General features: G+C 37.8%; 1 protein-coding gene across 1 annotated transcript in view; it reads right to left on the minus strand.

Moving 5' to 3' along the window:
• SCARB2 (scavenger receptor class B member 2) overlaps positions 1-22555 on the minus strand; it is a 61173-nt gene that overhangs the window by 9190 nt on the left and 29428 nt on the right. The window contains exons 3-8 of the mRNA XM_081053904.1: positions 20580-20727; positions 19148-19336; positions 16523-16614; positions 7035-7154; positions 3621-3790; positions 864-982 (exon numbers count right to left, since the gene is read on the minus strand). Of these exons, the coding sequence (XP_080910030.1) occupies positions 864-982; positions 3621-3790; positions 7035-7154; positions 16523-16614; positions 19148-19336; positions 20580-20727 (838 nt within the window). The remainder of the gene's footprint in view (positions 1-863; positions 983-3620; positions 3791-7034; positions 7155-16522; positions 16615-19147; positions 19337-20579; positions 20728-22555) is intronic.

Here is a 22555-nt window from a genome sequence, read left to right on the forward strand (position 1 = left end):
TTTCTTTTATTATGTCATGTGTTCAAAGGCCCAAGAATGAAGATATCTGACCTTAAATTCAGTTCCTACAGTGAGAGTTCCTACTGTCACATTATGAAATAATACTCACGTCTTTTTAACATGGTTTTTGTTTTTCTCCTCTATGAATATAGGATTTAAGTGTATGTATATCTGGTGCCTTTTAAACTAATAATATATAATAAACTCTTCAAACGTACCTATAGGAAGGGGTTTGCCGAAAGTGACTGAAGCTAATCTATATATGAATATTTAAATTTCAATCAAAACATTTTTGGCAACGTCTTCTACTTTGTTGTCCTGTGCCCCAATGAGAGAAATGTGTACATGTTCAGGTCCAAGGCTGGTGACAGAGATTGAGCAGGTTACCTGGGTCCAATCTTAGTTGTTTTCAGTGATGGAACTTTCACTGTTGCTTTTTTGTAAAAGCAAGTGTGCTGGTGTTTCTGTATATTAGATCCACAGAATTCAGCCTTATAATTACAGGACTATGAGACTATGCATCACATTGTATTGAGCTGAGTTTCCTCCACTTGATCATATATGAAAGGAAAAAGTGTGTTTCTTGGGGCGGCCAGTTGGCTCAGTTGGTTAGAGCGCAGTGCTCATAACAGATCACCGGTTCGATTCCCACATGGGCCAGTGAGCTGCACCCTCCACAACTAGATTGAAAACAACGACTTGACTTGGAGCTGATGGGTCCTGGAAAAACACACTGTTCTTCAATATTGCCCAATAAAAATAAAAAAAAAGTGTATTTCTTGAGACTGCTAAGGTCTAAACCAGTGAACACTGTACAGACAGAAGGAAACACATGCTCTGTGCAGGAAGAGGCATGTACTCACAGGATTGATGTCCACAAATGTCTCATGATTGTCCTTATTTGGATGCATGCCTTCTATGGCAGAAACAAACTTCTCATCTGCTTGGTAGAAGTGTGGGAAAGACAAAATAATAGGTGCACCTGCATTTTAAGGAAAACAGAAATGAATGATGGGGTTCTAAAAAGGCTAAGATGATTGTAAAGTTGCTGACCGCAAACCTGGTTCCTAAGGTAGCGGGGGGGTTATACATTAAGTAAACTTGGGTGGGAGAGGGCAGGCTCAAGTTCCATTCTACACCTCTTAGTTTAGGATTTCTACTTCATTTTCTGACATCTCATTATTTTATTCCACAATATATACTGAAGTCCTGGCTACATTGTCTATTCTTCAACAAACATTTACTGAATACACATTATTACACATTATTTTATGTGTAATACACATTATTTTAATGAATGTTCCCAACAGCCCTATTAAGTTAGAACTATTATCTTCATTTTGCATTTGAGGAAAGTGAGGTTCAGAGAAGTTAAAAAAAAATTCAGCCACAGAGACATCCGACAATCGGGTAATGGAGGCAGAATTCTAATTGAATTGAGGATGTTTCATTTGAAAGCATTTGTTTCAACTATCATTCTCTACCAGTAAGTGGACTTTTTGTTGCTTGCTTTTCTGTTTTTGTTTTACCTAAAACAGGCTTTGTTCTCCTGCAGAATTTTTTAAGACTTAGCCTGGTCCTGATATCTGCCCAGCCTCTGACTAGATCAAGGTCTGCCCACATGAAGATTCTGGGTTTTTTTTTCTATTCATTTTAAGAAACAAATAGGGAAACAAGCTATTAAAGGATATCTACTCTAGATTTTGTTACTGAAGAGGAGAGAGGTACCCAATAATTGCTGCTAGGGAAATATATATTTTTAGAGAAATTAGCTTATTAGCAAGTAATTTAAATCAACTTACATATCTATTAGCCCATGGTTCAAAATACACATCATCTGTCACATACACAAGTGTTTTGCTCTTTACTCCTAAAATGGTTTCACAAAGCCATAATTTCCTTCTTTATGACCTACAGTCACCTCTAACATGTATTTTTAAAAATCTATTGAGGGTTTAATAAGGGCCAGACACTGTTCTGAGTATTACACATCCACGATCTCTAACCTTCACACAACTTCCAAGAAAGTTAGAATTGCCCCATTTTATGGATGAGAAAACTGATGTTTGGAACCCTCCTTAATCAACTTGACCAATGTGCTAACGATTAGAATAGGACTCAAACCCAGATCTGCCTGACTCCAGAACACTCATTCATCCCACTACCCAAAATGTTCTCCTAGAGAATTCAAAACACTTGAGAATAACCCTGGAGAGTTTAACCTTTCAGTCCACATTTGGGAATACATAAAGAGGCAAGAGGAAAAAAATTGTAGCAAGAGGTTTGACTCTTGCAAAGTAGAATCTTTCTATTGATTCTGACATCAACTTCTTGAGGAAGCAAAATGTTCACAAAACAAGAAAAATATATCTACATTTGTGTCAGGAGACAGAGGTACCTGGGCTGAGTGGGCAGGGCTCTACTAGGTCTATTCACCCAGGAAGACAGCAGGAGAGGTCAGAAGCAGAAACCTGTTTCCATTTACCTTTGGTCTTATCTCCAGGTAAGGGGTGCTATGCTCCCCAGCACAGTGCTTCCCAAATACGTAGGCACTATCTTCATGAGAACCACCTGGAGTTCATGTGAAAAAGACAGATTCTGGGGCCCTAGTGTTTGGGCCCTGGAACAAATATTTTTAATGAGTCTCTAGATAAACCTGATGCAAGGCAGGGTTTGGGAAGCAATGCTCCATTGGATAGGGCGAATACTGCTGACCTCAGATTTATCGCAAAGGGAGATTTTCAAACCAATTACACAAGAGGGGAAAAGTTAGCACGTTGCTTTATTCAGGAGAAAAGGACAAGTTTATTCAGGAGAAAGGGGTTACAAAGTTTCTCAAGAGAAATTGTAAAGAGGAATTGTATTCTAAAAAGAATCACAGTATGAATATGAAGAGACGCTAGTTTCAGCAGGGACTTTCTGAAAGATTAGGATTTTATAAAAATCATGTTGCCTCTCTGATCCCTGGTTTCCACAACTATAAAAAGAGGCCACTGGATGTCTCTCTAGCAAAGCTACTGTGAATAATTATGCAACGTGATTGTTGCAACTAGTCCTCAAGATGAAAATGCTTATGTTGGCTGTACCACCAGTAATTCCACCTCATTCATGGAAAGGAGCGGAGTAGTTCAGACCTTAAGAAACACTGGGAAATGTGCTATCAGGGTTTAAAACAAACTCTGCTTCGAAATCATTGAGACTCTTTACCAAGATACTGTACTTTCTCATTACCAAGTTCTCCGCTTTTTCTTTTTAGCATTGTTTTGCACATGAAGCCAGTTAATGCATTACATGTGTTAACTATACGTAACTATGGAAAGCCCTTAAAACAGTGATTGGTTCTAACTAGGAAGTCCTGGTAAACATGAGCTATAATTACTATTAAGACTTTCAAACTACTGCCCAGAAAAAACACAACATGGCATTCTAGCAATAAAAAACATTACAGGAGAGCCAATAATTTTCTTTTTTTTCTTTTTCTCTTTTTTACCATTCTATAGCCATGTTACAAAACATGGTGTTGAAAGGTCAGAACCGTTCTTTCTGTTGGGCTGACAGCACTGTTTGTTGAAGAACACCAATCCTGCATTCCAAACACTCCTACTCCTATCGTCTCTTACCGTTCTTGCAGACGCTGACATTCAGAACTCCTGAGCCCAGGCAGTTTCCTGTAGGTATACAGAAGCCGGCATTGTCTGAGGTATTGGCTAATATTTCTTCAGGCACCTTATACCGAAAGGCAGGCAGTCCCTCTACGCTCTCAAAGTCACTGAAAGTTATATATAGTGACCTGTTAGGAAGTGAGAACGAAAAGTCAGTGTGGGCTCCAGGCAGCACCACCTGGCCTGATCAGGAAGTTAGCAACAGTTCTCAGGTACAACAGGGCTAAAAGCTTAGGGGGTAAGTGAACAAGAAAGACGCAAAAGAAAGTTGGAAAGGAGCTCAGCCCATTTAATATATACTACAGTAGAAGATGAACTGTAAGGAAAGATGTTTCAGAGGTAGCAAGTATGATAATATCCAAGCAGTGCCAAGAAAAAAGCATAATGTGTGGTAGAACATCCAGGTGACATATAGAATGGAGACTGAGCTTGAAAGAAATTAAGAGTGGTTCAGACCAGCAGGGACACGTGTCAGCATGGCTGAGGCAGAAGCAAAGAGAAGGAAGCAAGGGTAAAGCAAAGGCAAAGCCAAAGCAGAAGAGGTGGTGCAGGGCTTGGCCTGGAGATTCCCAAGGCCTGGCAAAGTGCTCTGGTAGACAGATATTTGGTTAGAGTATCATATACCTTGATACCCATTTTCCCCAAATAAAAATAGTTTCCACATTTTGCCCCAGTCATTCATTTCAATGGTCAACATAATTCTGCCTTCAGTCGTTAGGGAGTTTCAAACAGTGATCGAATAAAATACTAACCACCCATGTTTGCGTAGCCCGTGAGTACAGGTATCCCCCGCTTTTCAAAAGCTCGCATTACATCACCTTCCTTTTACAAAACACCTACATTAGCACCTGTTTTTTATAATCAAAAAGAAATCCAAAGAGGATTTTCGCCATTATGAATAAAGGCAAAAAGTGAAAATAATATTCAGCATTTGTTTTGCAGCCAGCCACTTAGAGGCAGTGCGCACCCCAAGCAAGGAAAGTGGCCCCGCCAAGCTCCTTCCAGGGAACTCCTCCCAGCATCTCAGCCTCAAGCCCAGAGCTTTGAACTGTGTCTGTGAGTATCTGTGCTTTCACTCGATCTATTAGCTACATGTGTCCTAAGATATCAGAAAGGCCTGACAGCTCGTAAGCTGTTAGGCTTCATGTAGAAAACTGGATGTAATTAAGTGTATTTGGTAGGTTATTTTTTGTGTCAAGCAATGCTCAAAATTTTTGTCCATATAAGTTAGTGGTAGTAATTGCTTCTTTGCTTTATGCCAAATCGGCTTACGAAAGGTGTCATGGGAACGCTCTGCTTTCAGATAGTGGAGGAGGGGGGCAACCTGTAACCGACAAAGCGCGTTCAATACACAGGTGCGTTGTTTTAACTAATCCTTAAGCCCTTCATTTAAAGGCCGAGAGAAATTGTTTTCTGCGCCTCACTTTTTCGTCTTTGAACCAGAGGTGGGATACGTCTCATAGGACTGTGAATAACATGGGATTGCCTGGCACTGCACATCCCACCACTGCAGCATTTTTTAAAATGAAATATTTTAGGCAAACAGAAAAATAGAGAAAATATAATAAATACCTTTTATAACACATACACTCAGATAAACAGAAAAATATAGATACAACTGAAGCTCTCTGTATAACATTCCCGATTCTGGTCCCTCTCTGCGTCGCTGTAGGAACCACAATCCTGAATTTGGGGTTTACTTTTCCCAAGCAGGTTTTTTTTTTTTGCTTTTACATATGTGAATATTCATAAACAATATGTGGCACTATGTGCTATTTTTAAGTATTAATAAATAGTATACCATATTCTCTTTCTGTAACTTGCTTCTTCATTCAACATTATATTTTAAAGACATTTTTACATTAATGTACATAGCTCTGGTTCTTATACTTTATATCCTATATGATATTCCATCTTATGAATACACCAGAATTTATTTATGTCCTCCTTTTTATAAGCACTTAGATTGCTTCCAGTTTTTCACTACTACAAACAGTGTAGCAATGAACATTTCTATGTTTCCTTGCATGTATCCACAAGAGTTCTTCAGGTTGGGGAATCTACGTAGGACAGAAGTGCAGAATTATGAAGTTCACACATCTTTGGCTTTACTAAACATTCTAAATGGTTCTTCAAAGTGGTTGTACCAGATAGGAATGTGTTTCCTCTGTGCCAAATTTTTAAAAAAACAAGACAAAACAAAAAAAAACCTCCTACTGTCCTTCTAAGTTCCCTTGTCTCACTCAATTGCACTCAAATGCATTTTCTCTTCCTTCAGTCCTTTCACAAATATTTACTGAATGGAGCAGCCAGCTAAAAGGTGACTGTGCTATTCTGTATGTGAGATGGAAAGGGTCTAAACCATGGCACAGATAGTGAGGTCAGAGAGGGATAGGTGAATGCAAGAGTTATTTCTGAGGAGGAATCGATAGCATTTGGTGTCTGATTAAATACAAAAGAGGAGGAAGATTTACAGTGTCACCAGTGTTTCTGGCAGGGCTGACTGGGTAGGTAGTGCAATTATGTGAGATATGAAACACCAGAAGAATAGCAATTCTTGAGAATATTGAATCAACAGTATCAAATGAGACTAAGCCATTTCTGATTTTGAGAAGTTTCATAAAAAGCCTTATAGGAGTGAGTGGGAGAGGAAGTGGAGGCTTCGAGTCAGCCACTCATTTAAGCAGTTCAAGGGTGATGAGTGAGAGAAGGCACAGTGGATGATGGCGAGATGGGAAACAGGGTGTAGAGCATGATGCCTTCTTCCCACAAAGAGTAAATCATGTTCGTTTGTAGAGAAAGAGTGGACAGGAGAGAGGGAGAGATTACAGGGCAAGATATGATCAATGGCAAGGTTATAGTTAAGCAAATACCTATAAACTCTGAACTATGAACAACAGTATGACTTATTTATCTTCTATATAGAGATTACCTGTTCACTGGAAAAAGACCAAGTAAAATTTAGTGCTTGATAGAGAATTTCATAGTAACTAAGAGCAAACACTTAATATTATTCAGTGTGACAGGCCCTGGGCTATGATTTTACTAACAGTAACTCATTTGTCCTTTTAATAACTCCCAAGGTAGGCAACTATTTTTATCCTTATTTTAAAAATGAGGAAAGTAAGACACAGAGTGGTTAAATAACTTTCTCAAGGTCACACAGCCGTAAGTGGTAGAACCAGTATTCAAACCAATGCAGTCGGTTCAGTGGTCTGTGCTGTCAACCACTACTCTACATTGTCTCTCAATATGCCATCATCATTTATCATTGATTAAACATGAATATGCACGCCTAATAAGTGTGGCTACATATATTCCTCACACTTTTAGTGGTCTAGCAATCAAAGTGCCTGTTTTTAAAGTTCTTACCTGCAAAAATCAGATGGAAAGACGTAAAGTACTTCGTCTTTGGTTATTAATGGGTGAAAAGTATCTCCGTCTGTTCCATTAATCATATTGCACCTGTCTGTTGTCCACCAATCAAGTGACCTGTAATTGATAAGCACAAGCAAGAGTCAAGAAGATCAAATGTGACTTCAGATTTTTTTCCCTAATGGTCAGGATTTTTTAAAACTCCACTGGGAGCTGGCTACCCATTGAATCTCAAGGGTGATATTGGTTAGGGATTGGATCAAGTTGGGGGAAAATAGGTCCCTTACCCCTGAATCCATTTTGATACGGGCAATAGCCAAAAATCCCTCTTTCCTTCCTTGAAAAAGAGTATCCTCCACAGAAGTTCAGAAATATCCATTTACTTAAAACAGTGATCCAATTTGGCATTAACAATAGCCTTGTTCAAAGCCAGCCCACTGGTAGACAAACTCTGGATAGCTATGTTTACCTCTTTAGTGTTCATGACAGAGTATTAACTCTGTCTCTCCTCAGAACAGTTCCCTGTTCCAAAATTAATGGGGGTCTTTTCGTAGGTGTCAAGAAAGCTTAATATTGAGTTGACTTCACAATCAGTAAAAGTATAGTTTAGCCAGTGGGCTTCCCAACTAAAATAATTCTATAAATCAACATTTTTTTTAAAAAGAAACTTACACTAAAAGACAGGCAACAAAATCAACAATGAGAAGATGAATTCATTTTAGAAGAAATTAAAATAATTGAACAACTTGGCTAATAACATAAATAAATATGCTGTTTAGTATCCTCAAAGATTAAAGAAAAGAATAACATCCTTAGAGATGAATGGCAAATTATTAAAAGGAAAGAATGAAACAAGGGTAGAAAGATCCAAAAAAGAAAAAATAGAAATCATGGGAATAAAAATAGTGTTTGGGAAAAAAACTCAATATATACAAAACTTTTAATTGTACATAACTGGAGAGACCATTGATTCTAAGGAATTTATATAAATATAAGCCCAGAAAAATAAAAAATGAAAGGCTTAAAATACAGAAAATAGAGAGGGTCCAATAAATGTTCAATAGTTTTTTTTTTTTAGTTGGGGTAAGAATAGAGCAAACAACAGAAAAGCAATAAGTTAAGAGGTAATTTCTGGAAGTTTTTCAAAATTTAAGAAAGATATGAGGCTTTGGATTTAAAGTATGTCCCAAGGGCCAAACAGGATAAATACAAATAAATTCAAATGTGGATATGTTGTAGCAAAACTGCAAAAAACCAAGGAAAAAGCTAAGACATCAAAAGTCAACAGAGTAATATTCGTCATCATTTTGAACTGTCAACCTAGAATTCTATACCTAACTAAAGTCATTCAAAACTGAGAGTGAAATATAGACATTTTAAAATATGCAAGTCTAAGGAAGTTTACCATCCATGGAATCCTTACTGAAAGGACTACTGATGCAGGGTTTCTCAACCTATTAACGTTTTGAGCCTGATCATTCTTTGTGGAGGGACTGCCTGGTACACTGTAGGATGTTTAGCAGTACGTCAGGTCTCTACCCAGTAGATGCCAGTTGCAGCACCCCCCCACCCACAGCTGCGAGAACCAAAAATGTGTCCAGACATCAATAAATGTCCCCTGGGGGCACAAAACTGCCTCTGGTTGAGAGCCACTATATAAATGGATAATCTTCAGCAAAGAAGATTAAACCCAAGGTAAAGATGTGAGAGGGGGAAAAAAGAAATAATAAAATATGTTGGTACTTAATTATGTATTTACCATTAAAAATGAACTTTTTACTTATATTTGGCTTCCTAAAAAGGTTGTAGACAAGTTGTAAACAAGAATAACCCGGAAGCTGTGTGTATGTGTTAAGAAATGAAGAAAGTTATTGTCCTGTTTAGAAGAAGAGAGACAAGAGATAGCTTTAGATTTTGTTAAGAAAATATTGTTAGGAGACGTCATCAAAATGGCAGCGTGAGGTGAGCCTCTGTAAAGCTCCCCTGGAATTTACAACTAATCGAACAACAATAACTCCACAGAGGACTCCGTGCACAGCAGACAGGCAAGACGAAGAGGCCCACTACTGAATTCACCTAAAGGTGGGCGAATCGCTCGAGTAGGGGAGGAGGGAAGGGAGAAGTGCAGAGATGGAGCAGCTCGGGCTCAGGACACAGACCTAGCTCAGTGCTCCGAGCTCGCTGCATCCCAGAACTACCGCAGCTGCAGGAGTGGGAAGAACTTGGACTGCTAGGGCTCCGCGTATGGCCCACAGGGCTGAGGGGCAGCATATAACACGGCTGAACCCAACGCTCACGGCAGAGACCTCGGAGAAAAGACTGAGGGAAAAAGGCTGAAAACAGTGGTTTAAGCCCTCACTGCCGAGCAGAGAATGGAAGCCTTAGGCACTGAGACTAGCCGCCCACTCCCTATCTTCCAAGAGCTCGCCCGGCCCCCACTTGCCCGGTGCTAGAAGCTGAATAGTAGCAGTGTCAGATCAAAAGAACAGAATATTTGCTGTTCTGAGAACTGTGGACCGCAGACACAGATTTGCAGCCCAACTAGTTCCGGCAAAAAGGAGGGAGCTGTGGAAGCAGGACCAGCTGTGGTGGTGGTCGCCGCCACTGCTCTGGGCCACCTCTCACAACTCACCCACCCCTGGCTCCACCTATCTGGGCAGATCCCTGCAGAAGTAAACAGAACTGCTGAAACATACGGGCTCTGAATCTGGTGCAGAAAGAGATTTGGAACTTGAAAAGCTCTCCGCACCCCCACAGGGACGTGGCACCCTATGATCCAGGCGAACTGTTAACAGAGGAGAAGCCCGTCTCCCAGGGAATCCCCCCATTGTGTGAGAAGCTGGAATAGTGCAGAGAAAACATAGCACTACTGTGTGAGAGAGGAAAAAAAAAGGCTGCAGTCAGAGAGAAAATAAAGCATTCTACCAACAAGTATTGGAAAACAAAAGAAAGACATCTTCCTATCAACCTGTTGCAGAAGCCACTCCTGTAGATGTCTAGGAAGAGAAATAATAAATCAGTAATTGCCATGAATAACCAAGGCAACAAGACAGCTCAGAAAGAAAGTGAAAAGTCTCCAGAAAAGGAACTTAAAGATATGGAAATAAGTGACTTAAATGACAGATAATTCAAGATTGCAGTTCTGAAAAAACTCAACGAGATGCAAGAAAACACAGAAAGGCAATTTAATGAACTCAGAAATGCAATCAAAGAACAACATGAGCATTTTACAAAAGAGAGTGAAATTTTTAAAAAGAACCAAATGGAATTTCTGGAGATTAAGAACTCAATAGAAGAAATTAAGAATGAAATAACCAGCTTAGGTAGTAGAGTTGACCAGATGGAGGAAAGAAACAGTGACATCGAAGATAGAAACCTGGAAATTACACAGATGGAAGAAGAAAGAGACTTGAGACTTAAAAGAAATGAAAGAACTCTACAAGAACTTTCTGACTATCAGAAAGAGCAATATAAGAATAATGGGCATACCAGAAGGAGAAGAAAGAGAGAAGGGAACAGAGAATATATTCAAACAAATTGTTGATGAGAACTTCCCAAACTTGTGGACAGAACTGGATCCTCGAATCCAAGAAGCAAATAGAACACCTAATTACCTCAATCCCAACATGCCTTCTCCAAGGCACATTGTATTGAAGCTGTCTAAAATCAATGCTAAAGAAAGAATCTTCAAGACAGCCAGGGAAAAGAAGACGGTAACCTACAAAGGAAAGCCCATTAGATTATCATCAGATTTTTCAGCAGAAACTCTACAAGCCAAGAGGGAGTGGAACCAAATATTCAAACTATTGAAAGAGAGAAAGTATGAGCCAAGAATAATATAACCAGCAAAGATATCCTTTAGATATGAAGGAGGAATAAAGACCTTTCCAGACATACAGAAGCTGAGGGAATTTTCTAATATACGACCTGCACTACAAGAAATACTAAAGGAGGCTATTCTACCACCATCAACAGGGACAATTTGTGGCAACCAAAACGTAAAAAGGGAGAGAGTAAAGGCCTGAACCAGAATATGGGAATGGAGAAAGTAAGCAGGCTGAAGAAAATGGAATACTCTACATATCAAACTGTCTTTTACATAAACTTAAGGGTAACCACTCAAAAAAAATCCAGAACTGAAATATATACTGTAATAAAAGAAGAAACAGAGGGAAACATCATAGAATACCACCACACAGAAATAATAGACAACAACAAAAAGGCAGAGAAACAATGGGGACACAGCCTTACCAGAAAACTAAAGATAGAATGACAGGAAATCCTCACATATCAATAATCACCCTAAATGTAAATGGACTGAACTCACCAATAAAAAGACACAGAGTAGCAGATTGGATCAAAAAACTAAACCCAACCATATGCTGTCTCCAAGAGACACATCTCAGCTATAAGGACATGCATAGACTCAAAGTGAAAGGGTGGAAATTGACACTCCAAGCAAATGGTACCCAGAGAAAATCAAGTGTAGCCATAATGATATCAGATGAAACAGACTTCAGGGTGAAAAAGATAACAAGAGACAAAGATGGACATTTCATAATGGTAAAGGGGACTATACAACAAGAAGACATAACAGTCATCAATATTTATGCCCCCAATCAGAGAGCACCGAAATATACCAAGCAACTACTAACAGAACTAAAGGGAGAAATTGACCAAAACACAATTATACTAGGGGACTTAAATACATCATTGAAAGCTATGGATAGATCATCCAAACAGAAAATAAATAACGAAATAGCAGGCCTAAATGACACATTAGATGAAATGGACATCATTGACATATATAGAGCACTTCATTCTAAAACATCAGACTATACATTCTTTTCGAGTGTACATGGAACATTCTCAAGGATAGAACATATATTGGGACATAAAAGCAGCCTCAGCAAATTTAAGAAGATTGAAATCATACCACGCATATTCTCTGATCACAAGGCTTTGAAATTGGATATCAACTGCGAAAAGAAAGCAGGAAAAAACACAAACACATGGAGATTAAACAACATACTTTTAAAGAACGACTGGGTCAAAGAAGAAATTAGAGGAGAGATCAAAAGATACATAGAAACAAATGACAATGAAAATACATCCTACCAAAATTTTTGGGATGCAGCGAAAGCAGTTTTAAGAGAGAAATTTATATCATTACAGGCCTATCTCAAGAAACAAGAAAAATCCCAAATAAATAACCTCATGTTACACCTTAAAGAACTAGAAAAAGAAGAACAAGTGAAACCCAAGGTCAGCAGAAGAAAGGAAATAACAAAAATCAAAGCAGAACTAAATGAAATAGAGAACAAAAAGACAATAGAAAAAATTAATGTGACAAAGAGCTGGTTCTTTGAAAAGATTAACAAAATTGACAAACCCTTGTCTAGACTCACTAAGATAAAAAGAGAGAAGACACTAATTAACAAAATCAGAAATGAAAAAGGGGAAGTTATCACGGACACCACAGAAATACAAAGGATTATCCAAGAATACTATGAAGGACTATATGCCACCAAATTCAATAACCTAGAAGAAATGGACAAGTTCTTAGAAACATATAGCCTTCCAAGGCTTAACCATGAAGAACTCGAAAATCTAAACAGACCGATCACCAGTAACGAAATTGAATCAGTTATCCAAAACCTTCCCAAAAGCAAAAGTCCGGGACCAGATGGCTTCACTAGTGAATTCTACCAAACCTTCAAAGAGGATCTAATACCAATCCTGCTCAAACTCTTCCAAAAAATTGAAGAAGAGACAGTACTCCCTAACTCATTTTATGAGGCCAACATTACCCTGATACCAAAACCTGATAAGGACAACACAAAAAAAGAAAACTCTAGACCAATATATCTGATTAATACTGATGCAAAAATCCTAAACAAAATTCTAGCAAATTGAATACAGCAACGCATTAAAAAGATTATTCATCACGACCAAGTGGGGTTCATCCCCGGGGCACAAGGATGGTTCAACATCTGCAAATCCATCAATGTGATACATTACACAAACAAAACAAAGGACAAAAATCATATGCTTATACCAATTGATGCAGAAAAAGCATTTGACAAGATACAACATCCATTTATGATTAAAACACTTAATAAAATAGGTATAGAAGGAAAATACCTTAACATAATAAAGGCCATCTATGACAAGCCCTCAGCTAATCTCATAATTAATGGTGAAAAACTGAAGCCCTTTGCTCTATGTTCAGGAACACGACAGGGCTGTCCCCTATCACCTCTGCTTTTCAACATAGTGTTGGAAGTCTTTGCCAGATCCATCAGGCAAGAGAAAGAAATAAAAGGCATCCAAATTGGGAATGAAGAAGTTAAACTATCACTCTTTGCAGATGACATGATGCTATATATAGAAAACCCTAAAGACTCCACCAAAAAGCTATTAGAAACAATCAACGAATACAGTAAAGTTGCTGGCTACAAAATCAACGTACAAAAGTCCATTGCATTCTTATATACTAGCAATGAAATCTCAGAAAAAGAAATAGAAAAAACAATTCCCTTTGCAATTGCAGCAAAAAGAATAAAATACCTAGGAATAAACTTAACCAAGGATGTAAAAGACCTATACGCTAAAAACTATAAGACATTTTTGAAAGAAATTGAAGAAGACACAAAGAAATGGAAATACATTCTGTGTTCATGGATTGGAAGAATTAACATAGTTAAAATGGCCATATTACCCAAAGCAATATACAGATTTAATGCAATCCCCATTAAAATCCCAATGGCATTTTTTAAAGAAATAGAACAAAAAATCATCAGGTTTGTTTGGAACCACAAAAGACCCTGAATAGCCAACGCAGTCTTAAGAAAAAAGAACAATGCTGGAGGTATCACACTCCGTGACTTTAGCTTGTACTACAGGGCTGCAATAATCAAAACAGCATGGTATTGGCAGAAAAACAGACACATAGACCAATGGAATAGAATTGAGAACCCAGAAATAAAACCACATAAATATGGGCAGATAATTTTTGACAAAGAAGCTAAAAAAACACAATGGAAGAAAAACAGCCTCTTCAATAAATGGTGCTGGCAGAATTGGATAGCCACGTGCAAGAGAATGAAACTGGACTACTATCTGTCACCAAGTACCAAAATTAATTCAAAATGGATCAAAGACTTAAGCATAAGACCTGACACAATAAACTGCATAGAAGAAAACATAGGTTCTAAACTTATGGACCTTGGGTTCAAAGAGCATTTTATGAATTTGACTCCAAAGGCAATGGAAGTAAAAGCTAAAATAAACGAATGCGACTATATGAAACTTAAAAACTTCTGCACAGCAAAAGAAACCATCGACAAAATAAAGAGGCAACCGACTGAATGGGAGAAGATTTTTGCAAACAGTGCCTCCGATAAGGGGTAATATCCAAAATATACAAGGAACTCATGAAGCTCAACAACAAAAAAACAAACAACCCAATTGAAAAATGGGCAGAGGACCTGAAGAGACATTTCTCCAAAGAGGACATACAAATGGCAAATAGACATATGAAAAAATGCTCAACATCACTAATCATCAGAGAAATGCAAATAAAAACCACAATGAGATATCACCTCACCCCAGTCAGAATGGCTATCATCAACAAGACAAATAGTAACAAGTGTTGGAGAGGCTGTGGAGAAAAAGGAACCCTCATACACTGTTGGTGGGAATGCAGACTGGTGCAGCTGTTATGGAAGGCAGTGTGGAGGTTCCTCAAAGAATTACGAATAGAATTACCATATGACCCAGCAATCCCTCTCCTGGGTATCTACCAAAAAAATTTGAAAACATTTATACATAAAGACACGTGTGCTCCAATGTTCATTGCAGCTTTGTTTACGGTGGCCAAGACATAGAAACAACCAAAATGTCCTTCGACAGATGAATGGATAAAGAAGTTGTGGTATATATACACAATGGAATACTATTTGGCGGTAAGGAAAGATGCTATAGGAACATTTGTGACAACATGGATGGATCTTGAGAATATAATGCTAAGAGAAATAAGTCAGACAGAAAAAGCAGAGAACCCTATGATTTCACTTATATGTGGTATGTAAACCAAAAACAACAAAAGAACAAGACAAACAAATGAGAAACAAGAACTCATTGACACAGACAATAGTTTAGTGGTTACCAGAGGGTAAGGGGGGTGTGGGGAGGGAGATGAGGGTAAGGGGGATCAAATATATGGTGATGGAAGGAGAACTGACTCTGGGTGGTGAACACACAATGGGATATATAGATGATGTAATACAAAATTGTACACCTGAAATTATGTAATTTCATTAACAATTGTCACCCCAATAAATTTAAAAAAAGAAAGAAAATATTGTTAAATATAAATCACAAAAATTTAAGGATAGAATAGACATAAACCAGAAAATAATAAGTCCAAATATATTAAATAATGTTTCATTGTATCATAAATGTATCAGTAATTATAACATGTATAATAAAAGGGTTAAACTCTCCTATTAAAAGACTGGAAAGAAAATAACAAATTGGGTTTAAAACAAAATCCAGCTATGCCCTGTTTACAAGTAAATGTCCCTGCCAGTCTAGTACCCCAGTCATCCAGTTCCCCTGTGCAGAAGTCACACTGTTGCCAGTGTCTTATATGTTCTTTCAGGGATGTGTGTGTGTGTGTGTGTGTGTATGTGTGTGTGTGTGTGTATGTACACAAATAGGTATTTATGAATATGAGTGATAACATAAAATGTACACAAACTATTTATTTAAAAATAGTTTGAGATTTACAGAAACGTTGTGAGGATAATACAGAGAGCTGCCTGTAAGTACACCACACCAGTTCTGGGCCTGTATTTCTGGGAATCTTAGAAGTAACTTTAATGTTCAAGAAAAGAACTCCTCTTGCTTCCTGAAAACTGAGCCTCCCTTTCTCTCAAAGATTTCTCATTTTTCTAACTTTAAAAAATTACCTCGTTTTGTACGTAGCTTTATCACAAGCTGCCTCTGCTCCTTTTTGGAAGTAGTTCATTTACATTATAAATATTGAAATAAAAAATGTTTTTGAAATACTGTAATACTGAACTCAAATGTATATCATCTTTAGAGAAAAACACACGAACCATCCACACTGACCAAATTAAAGTAAAAAGAGAATCTCTTCGCTCCCCTCAAAACAAGAAGTAGTGGTTTGAAAAGTATTTGTGTTGCAGCTACACTTCATGCGATGACTAAGTGAAAGAGTGAAACTTTTCACTGGCTTGTAATTCAGACAAATCTATGAATCATTAATATTCAACTTGGAAAGTGCAGGACCCCAATCTTGACTTATAAAATAATAATTATAAAGATATTTTACATATTTATAGACTTCACATCCAAAAAATGACAGCGCTAAAATTTTTTTGAAATAATGTATAAGTGGACATTTCGTTTAAATGAAAATTGAAAAAATAATTGCATTGATAAATCATTAGACTTACGTTTTTCCATTCCATTCTACAATCTTTGAAAAGTTAAGGTAATTGTCTTCTCCAGTTAGAAAAACATAGTCTCCATCATTAGTCCCATTTTTCTGAAAATAAGTGAATATGATCATTTAAAGTAAGGTGATGCTTAATTTTATGTGTCAACTTGGCTGCACAATGGTGCCTGGTTGTTTGGTTACACACTAGTCTACCGTACTTTGTAGATGTGATTAACATTTACAATCAGTCGACTGTAAGTAAAAAATATTACCATCGATAATGGGGGTAGACTCATAAAATCAGTCGAAGGCTTTAAAAACAAAATCTGAGGTTTCCTGGGGGAAAAAAGGATTCTCAACACTGCAACATAGAAATCCTGCCTGAGTTTCCTGCCCGCCAGCCTATCCTATGGATTTCAGACTTGCCACTTGCCAGCCCCCACAAGGGCATATGCCAATTCCTTAACATGAATCTCCCTAAAGATAGATGGATATAGATGTATCCCAGTCACTGAACGAATGGCGGCTCAAGTGTGAACATTTGTGCTACTGGCTAAAGCGTTAGTATTTGGCCAGAGCAGATGAAAAACTTAACAAGAAACATTTTTTTTTCAATCAACAACTCTATAGAGAGTCTTTTTATTCCAAAATGGAAACATATGCCAGTCATTCATATTAATTCAGTGTCATTTTTAAATCAAGTCATGGAGGAGAAAAAGAATAATGTGTTGCAGTTCATAGTTTGCGAAGCACTTTTACAGGCTTCTCACTTAGCCTTTTCAAAACTACCTTTGAAGTGTGAGTCTTTAGTTACAAATGATAAAATTGAGGTTCAGAACAGTTCCATAGTTATTAAATGAAGATATCAGAATGGAAATCTAGGCCCTCTGATTCTAAGTCTCATGCTTTTTTCCTGGATGAGGGAAATGCACTGAAGGTACAAATCTAACTGAATGATTGTACAGGACTTTTCACTAATGGGGCCTTGTGGAGATACAGTGGTGCTTGCAAGGAAATGCAAAGGGCAAGGGCACAGAAAGGAAAAATAGTTACAATAAAACAACACATTCTTGCCATGGGAAAGCAAAAATGCCAATTTCTTAATCAATCTATAAATGTGGGTTACATTTTAAAAAGATATATCAGGATATTATTTATAAGTCTGACAAAGTAAAAACAAAAAGCTCACTATACAATGAAAATTATCTGGAACTGGACGTCCAGTCAAGATGGCAGAGTAGGCAAATGCTGTGCTCACCTCCTCCCACAACCACGTCACAATTACAACTAAATTATAGAACAACCACCTTTGAGAACCACTTGAAGAATAGCTGAACAGAATGCCTATAACTAAGGATATAAAGAAGAAGTGTATATAAAGCTTATGGTAAAGTTGAATGTCAACTGTACTTGAAAAATAAATAAATAAATAGAAAATTATCTGATAAATACTGAGGTATTAGGAGTAGAATCTACTTGGCAGATGGACAGAAGCCAGTGGGACCAAAAGGGCCTTGAGGAAAACTTTGTATTTCTGTAGGACATTCTCCTGAATTATTCTAGAAGAAAGGTTTAGTCACAGCTTAATAAAAACAATGCTTCCTTGGCTCCTGTGGAAGCTGGGTTCCTACAAGACAGAACCTTCTAGGGAACATCTATCTATCTGCTAATCCAGAGTGAAGGATTTAGAGTTGTCAGAACCCTACTCCTTTGAGCTTTACCTCTTACATAGATGTCAAAAACTTGTTTCCTATTTTGTTTGAACAATTTCTAAGTTTTGCATACCCTTGAGAGCACAGGGGCTGTATTATCACTACGTGCCATAGAGAAATTGAAATGCTGAGAAAATGACATGATGAGGGTGAGATTCTTGAATCATTAGAGCCAGAGAATAACTACAAATTTAAAGATGAGAAAATTCATCACAATCCCAGATCTCACCTTCAATCTAACAGTTTCTTCTCCCAACCAGCCATTTTACCCAAGTTTTTTTCTGAAGGTGTAATGTAGTATTTATATTGCTTTTAATTTTAATTCATTTGAAATAGGCAGCAATAACATATGCTTTAAATCATAATTACTTGAATGCTGATATTTTTGGTTTTGAACCAAAGCAAGTAAAATCTGCAAGTAATGACATAAAATTCCACTTATAAGCATAAGGACTCATAGATGAGGGAGACATAAAGTTTCCGATGATCCAGCATCTTTCACAGATGACATGTTTGAAAATCTAACAAGTAGCGCCATCTCTAACAGACTATCATGTCCCTATTTACTTTCTTATTTGTCTCTGTCAGGCTGATCCACGGGTTTAGTTCCCAAATCATCAAAATGAGACTTGGAATTGAACACTGAAATTCATGATACTTGGAAAGATTGCACAGATTAATGGCACAGCTACACCTTATGTATTTTCATAGCTACCCTCATTCACAGTCAGTGCTGGTAGCATGTTGCAATTGTGGGAGTTCTTTTCTTCCCCTACTAAAACACTCTCTTATATTTCACATATTCTACAAGACATCTAGAATTCCAGGCAACTTTGGTCTTCTCCTAGAAGAGACCCACAGTGAAGATGAAATCTGGCGTGGCCCCCTCAGCAGAACAAAGAGGCTCTGAAAAGAAAAAATCCACTTACCCCATAGTACAAGCCAAAATAGGGTGAGATCTCAGGTTTGAAAGTGTGGATGAGGGACAAGAGCTCATCTTTGTAGCCCCAGAGCAAATGGTCCACCGTGTGAGTCACAAAGACATTCTGCTGATAGGTCTTTAACAGGGCTTCGATGATCTTCCGGAGGAAGCGTTGCTGGGTCCATACCATGGCGGTCTGAGAAGCACAGGCAAATTCAGATAGCAGCATCCCCACCCCACTCTCCTACTGAGCCTTCAGCAAAGGGGGCTGGAAACTTAAATGTAAATGTTGAGATTCAAGAGCTGAAAAAATCAACCAGCGAGCTCCTCTCAGGCTGCATGTGCAAGAATAAGACTCTTCAATTACTTTCATTTCTCAGTATTACATTTTGTAAGTGTGAGTTTAGCATCCCCACGCAGCCTTTTATCCCAATGCTGGAAGAAAGGGAAAAGCTCTTGTGAGTACGTTGGCATCTTTGGCCACAAGGTGGAGCTATCTCCCCCCATCGGGGCCAGAGGCTGGGCCCCAATAAACCCTATACAACTAGGCAACCTGGCAGGGCCAGATCTGGGATGTAATTCTAAGTCCTGGATCTACCATGAGTGTCCAGCTGCATATACGGTGGTCACTAAGAGAGGGGGAGCCTCAGAGTGGGTTGGGGTAGGTGAATAGTAAAGTTTTCTGGGTGTCATGTGTGTTATTATTAAATGGAATATTGCCATTATAAACAGAGCCCAGTGAAATCACTCTAGGCTGTAATCAACAGACCAGGCTCTATTATTTGGAATGGGGAAAAACAGTCAATACATATTTTGAGAATGCAAAAATCCAAGATAGAAATCTAAACTAAGAAGTGGTATGAAAATTCGATTGCTAGAGTTTCTGAACCAAAACAAGGGTCAAATAAATATTTTTAAAATTATTAGCTATACCCCCAAAATCCTAGAGACATATTTATTTCCACAAGTGCTGATCCTGAACATACGGCAAGAAGTTGGGGGAAAGAAATCCTAAAGTTTGCATTTTGTCACCATTTGAAAGACTTTGTTTGAAAGACTTAAAAAAAAAAAGTGTCGGGGCAGCTGGTTGGCTCAGTTGGTTAGAGCGGGGTGCTTTTAACAACAAGGCTGCCGGTTTGATCCCCACATGGGCCAGTGTGAGCTGCGCCCTCCAAGACTAGATTGAAACAACTGCTTGACTTGGAGCGGATCAGTCCTGGAAAAACACACTGAAAGTAAACAAAAGTTTAAAAAACAAAAAATGTCTAACATGAACTTTAAAGAAAGGAAGGGACAAAATTTTTTTTTTTTTTACATATGTATATTCTTTAACATAACTTAATAGTTCCTAAATGTCAAGCCATAAGAGCCTTAAGTTAGCTTTTTTCTTTCTGCTAAAATTCACAATAATAGTATTAATACTTAAAGCGCTTACTTACCACTGCAGGAATATTTAATGTTCTAATTAAGTCAATTTTAGGGTCTCCAACAGATTTGTTTTGTACAAAAACGTAGGCCTTGTTGCTAACAGCAGATATTGTTGTTCCATTATCTCCAAATTGAATATCTCCTTTGTTTCTGATTTCCCTAAAAGAAAGAAGAGGATTTTGTTTGAAAATAGTCACTACTTTAAAAAAACAATATTTTCCCTTTCTGTCGACCTCAAAGTTATTTTCAAAGTAACATCCCCAATATAACCATTATAAAGAAGAGACTGTAGACAGTGATCCCTTACAAACTAGAGATTAAAGTTGTAATGTGGAAGGAATTGAGGCCTAAGATAAAGTCTTCTCGAAAAACTGTCATTTTCATTCTTTTCCCCGACAATTTGGAAAATACAATGGTCAAAGGTCACTTCGACCAGGGAATCAAAGCCAATGAACTCTGGGTTATGGTTTGGTTCTGAAATATTTTCAAATTTTTCAGCTCATAGGTTCAGTTTGAATTTCAATTTGTTTACCAGTGACTTTTTATTTCTAACTTGAATTCAGCAAATTCATTTAACAAAATGCTTAGTAAATAAGAGGAGTTCAGTCCTGTGTTTGGTATACAGTTCATTTTGCTTCAGGTTAGTGCCCCCAAGTGAGGTATTAGGAGAGTCTGTAGAGTGCCCCGTGGCAAGCCTGGCACTAGGGTGGGGGAATGAGGCACTCACCTTGGGCACAAAATGTCAGAGGAGACAAAAGACTCAGTAATCGGGATACAAAATATTGTAATACAATTTTAAAAGTTAAAATTACTGCAAAAAAAATCATGATGAACAACAAAACATCAAAATTTTAAATAAGAACAGGACTGATAACGTTGTTCATTGAAAAACCACACGCTGGTCCACAGCAGATGTTCACTAAATTCCAATGTCTATTCCTTCTCTCCCTCTGCTGCTTACCTTCTCTTCTTCCTGTTTCATCTAGGGCTGTGCTGTCTGACTTGGTAGCCACGTGTTTACTGAGCCCTTGAACTGTGGCTAATCGGAATTGAGATGTATTGTAAGCATAAAATACATGCCAGATTTCAAAAATAGTAACAAAAAAAATAAAATGTAAAATATCTCCTAACTTTTTAATATTGATTACATGTTGAAATGAAACTGTTTTAGATACCATGGATAAAAAAAAACTGTATTATTAAAACTAACTGCGACTGTTTCTTTTTACCTTTTTTTGAATGTGGCTACTAGAAAAATCTTACATTACTTATGTGAGTCACATTATATTTCAATTGGACGGAGCTAATCGAAGAGTTTATCATTCATACACAGGCAGAAAGGCATTAGGCAACCGGGCTACCTACCACCTCCTTCAGAGGTTTTGCCTATCCATAGCCACACATGGGGTTTCCCACCCTGAAGACTGTGGAGCTTGCTGCTCTGTACCATGTCTTTGGTACTCCATTACAAACTGCTTAGTGGCACCATTTAGATTGTGAAGGAATTGTCTTGAAGCCTCAGGTAGACTGCGAACAAGCTTAAGAAACTTGAATACCTATGAAATCTTTTTTAGATTTTAAAATTAAAATAGATAAGCAAATACATACATATAGATTGTTTGAAAATAAATGAGTCTTTGTTCTTCTCTAGCACTAAGCACCAAGCTATACACAATGATATAAATATCTGACACTTGCATAGCTCTTCAAAGGGTGCAACCACACTGTCCATTTGATTTCATCTAATCCTTCCAACAAGCTGTGTGTGGCACAGACAGAGCTAGTATTTTTGTCCCACTTTTACAAATGGGGACACAGGACCCAGATGGGCATTAGAAGAGTCAGAATTTGAGACCAAGTCTTCCAATTCACATACAGTACACTTTCCTCTGGATCAGTGGCCTCTCTAAATAGGTGCTTAACAGATGTCTGTAGAATGAAACTAATGAATGCCTCTAAGAAATGCCAAATCTAAATAATTATGAGA

Source organism: Rhinolophus hipposideros, assembly GCF_964194185.1.
Source record: "Rhinolophus hipposideros genome assembly, chromosome: 1".
Classification (NCBI taxonomy): Eukaryota; Metazoa; Chordata; class Mammalia; order Chiroptera; family Rhinolophidae; genus Rhinolophus; species Rhinolophus hipposideros.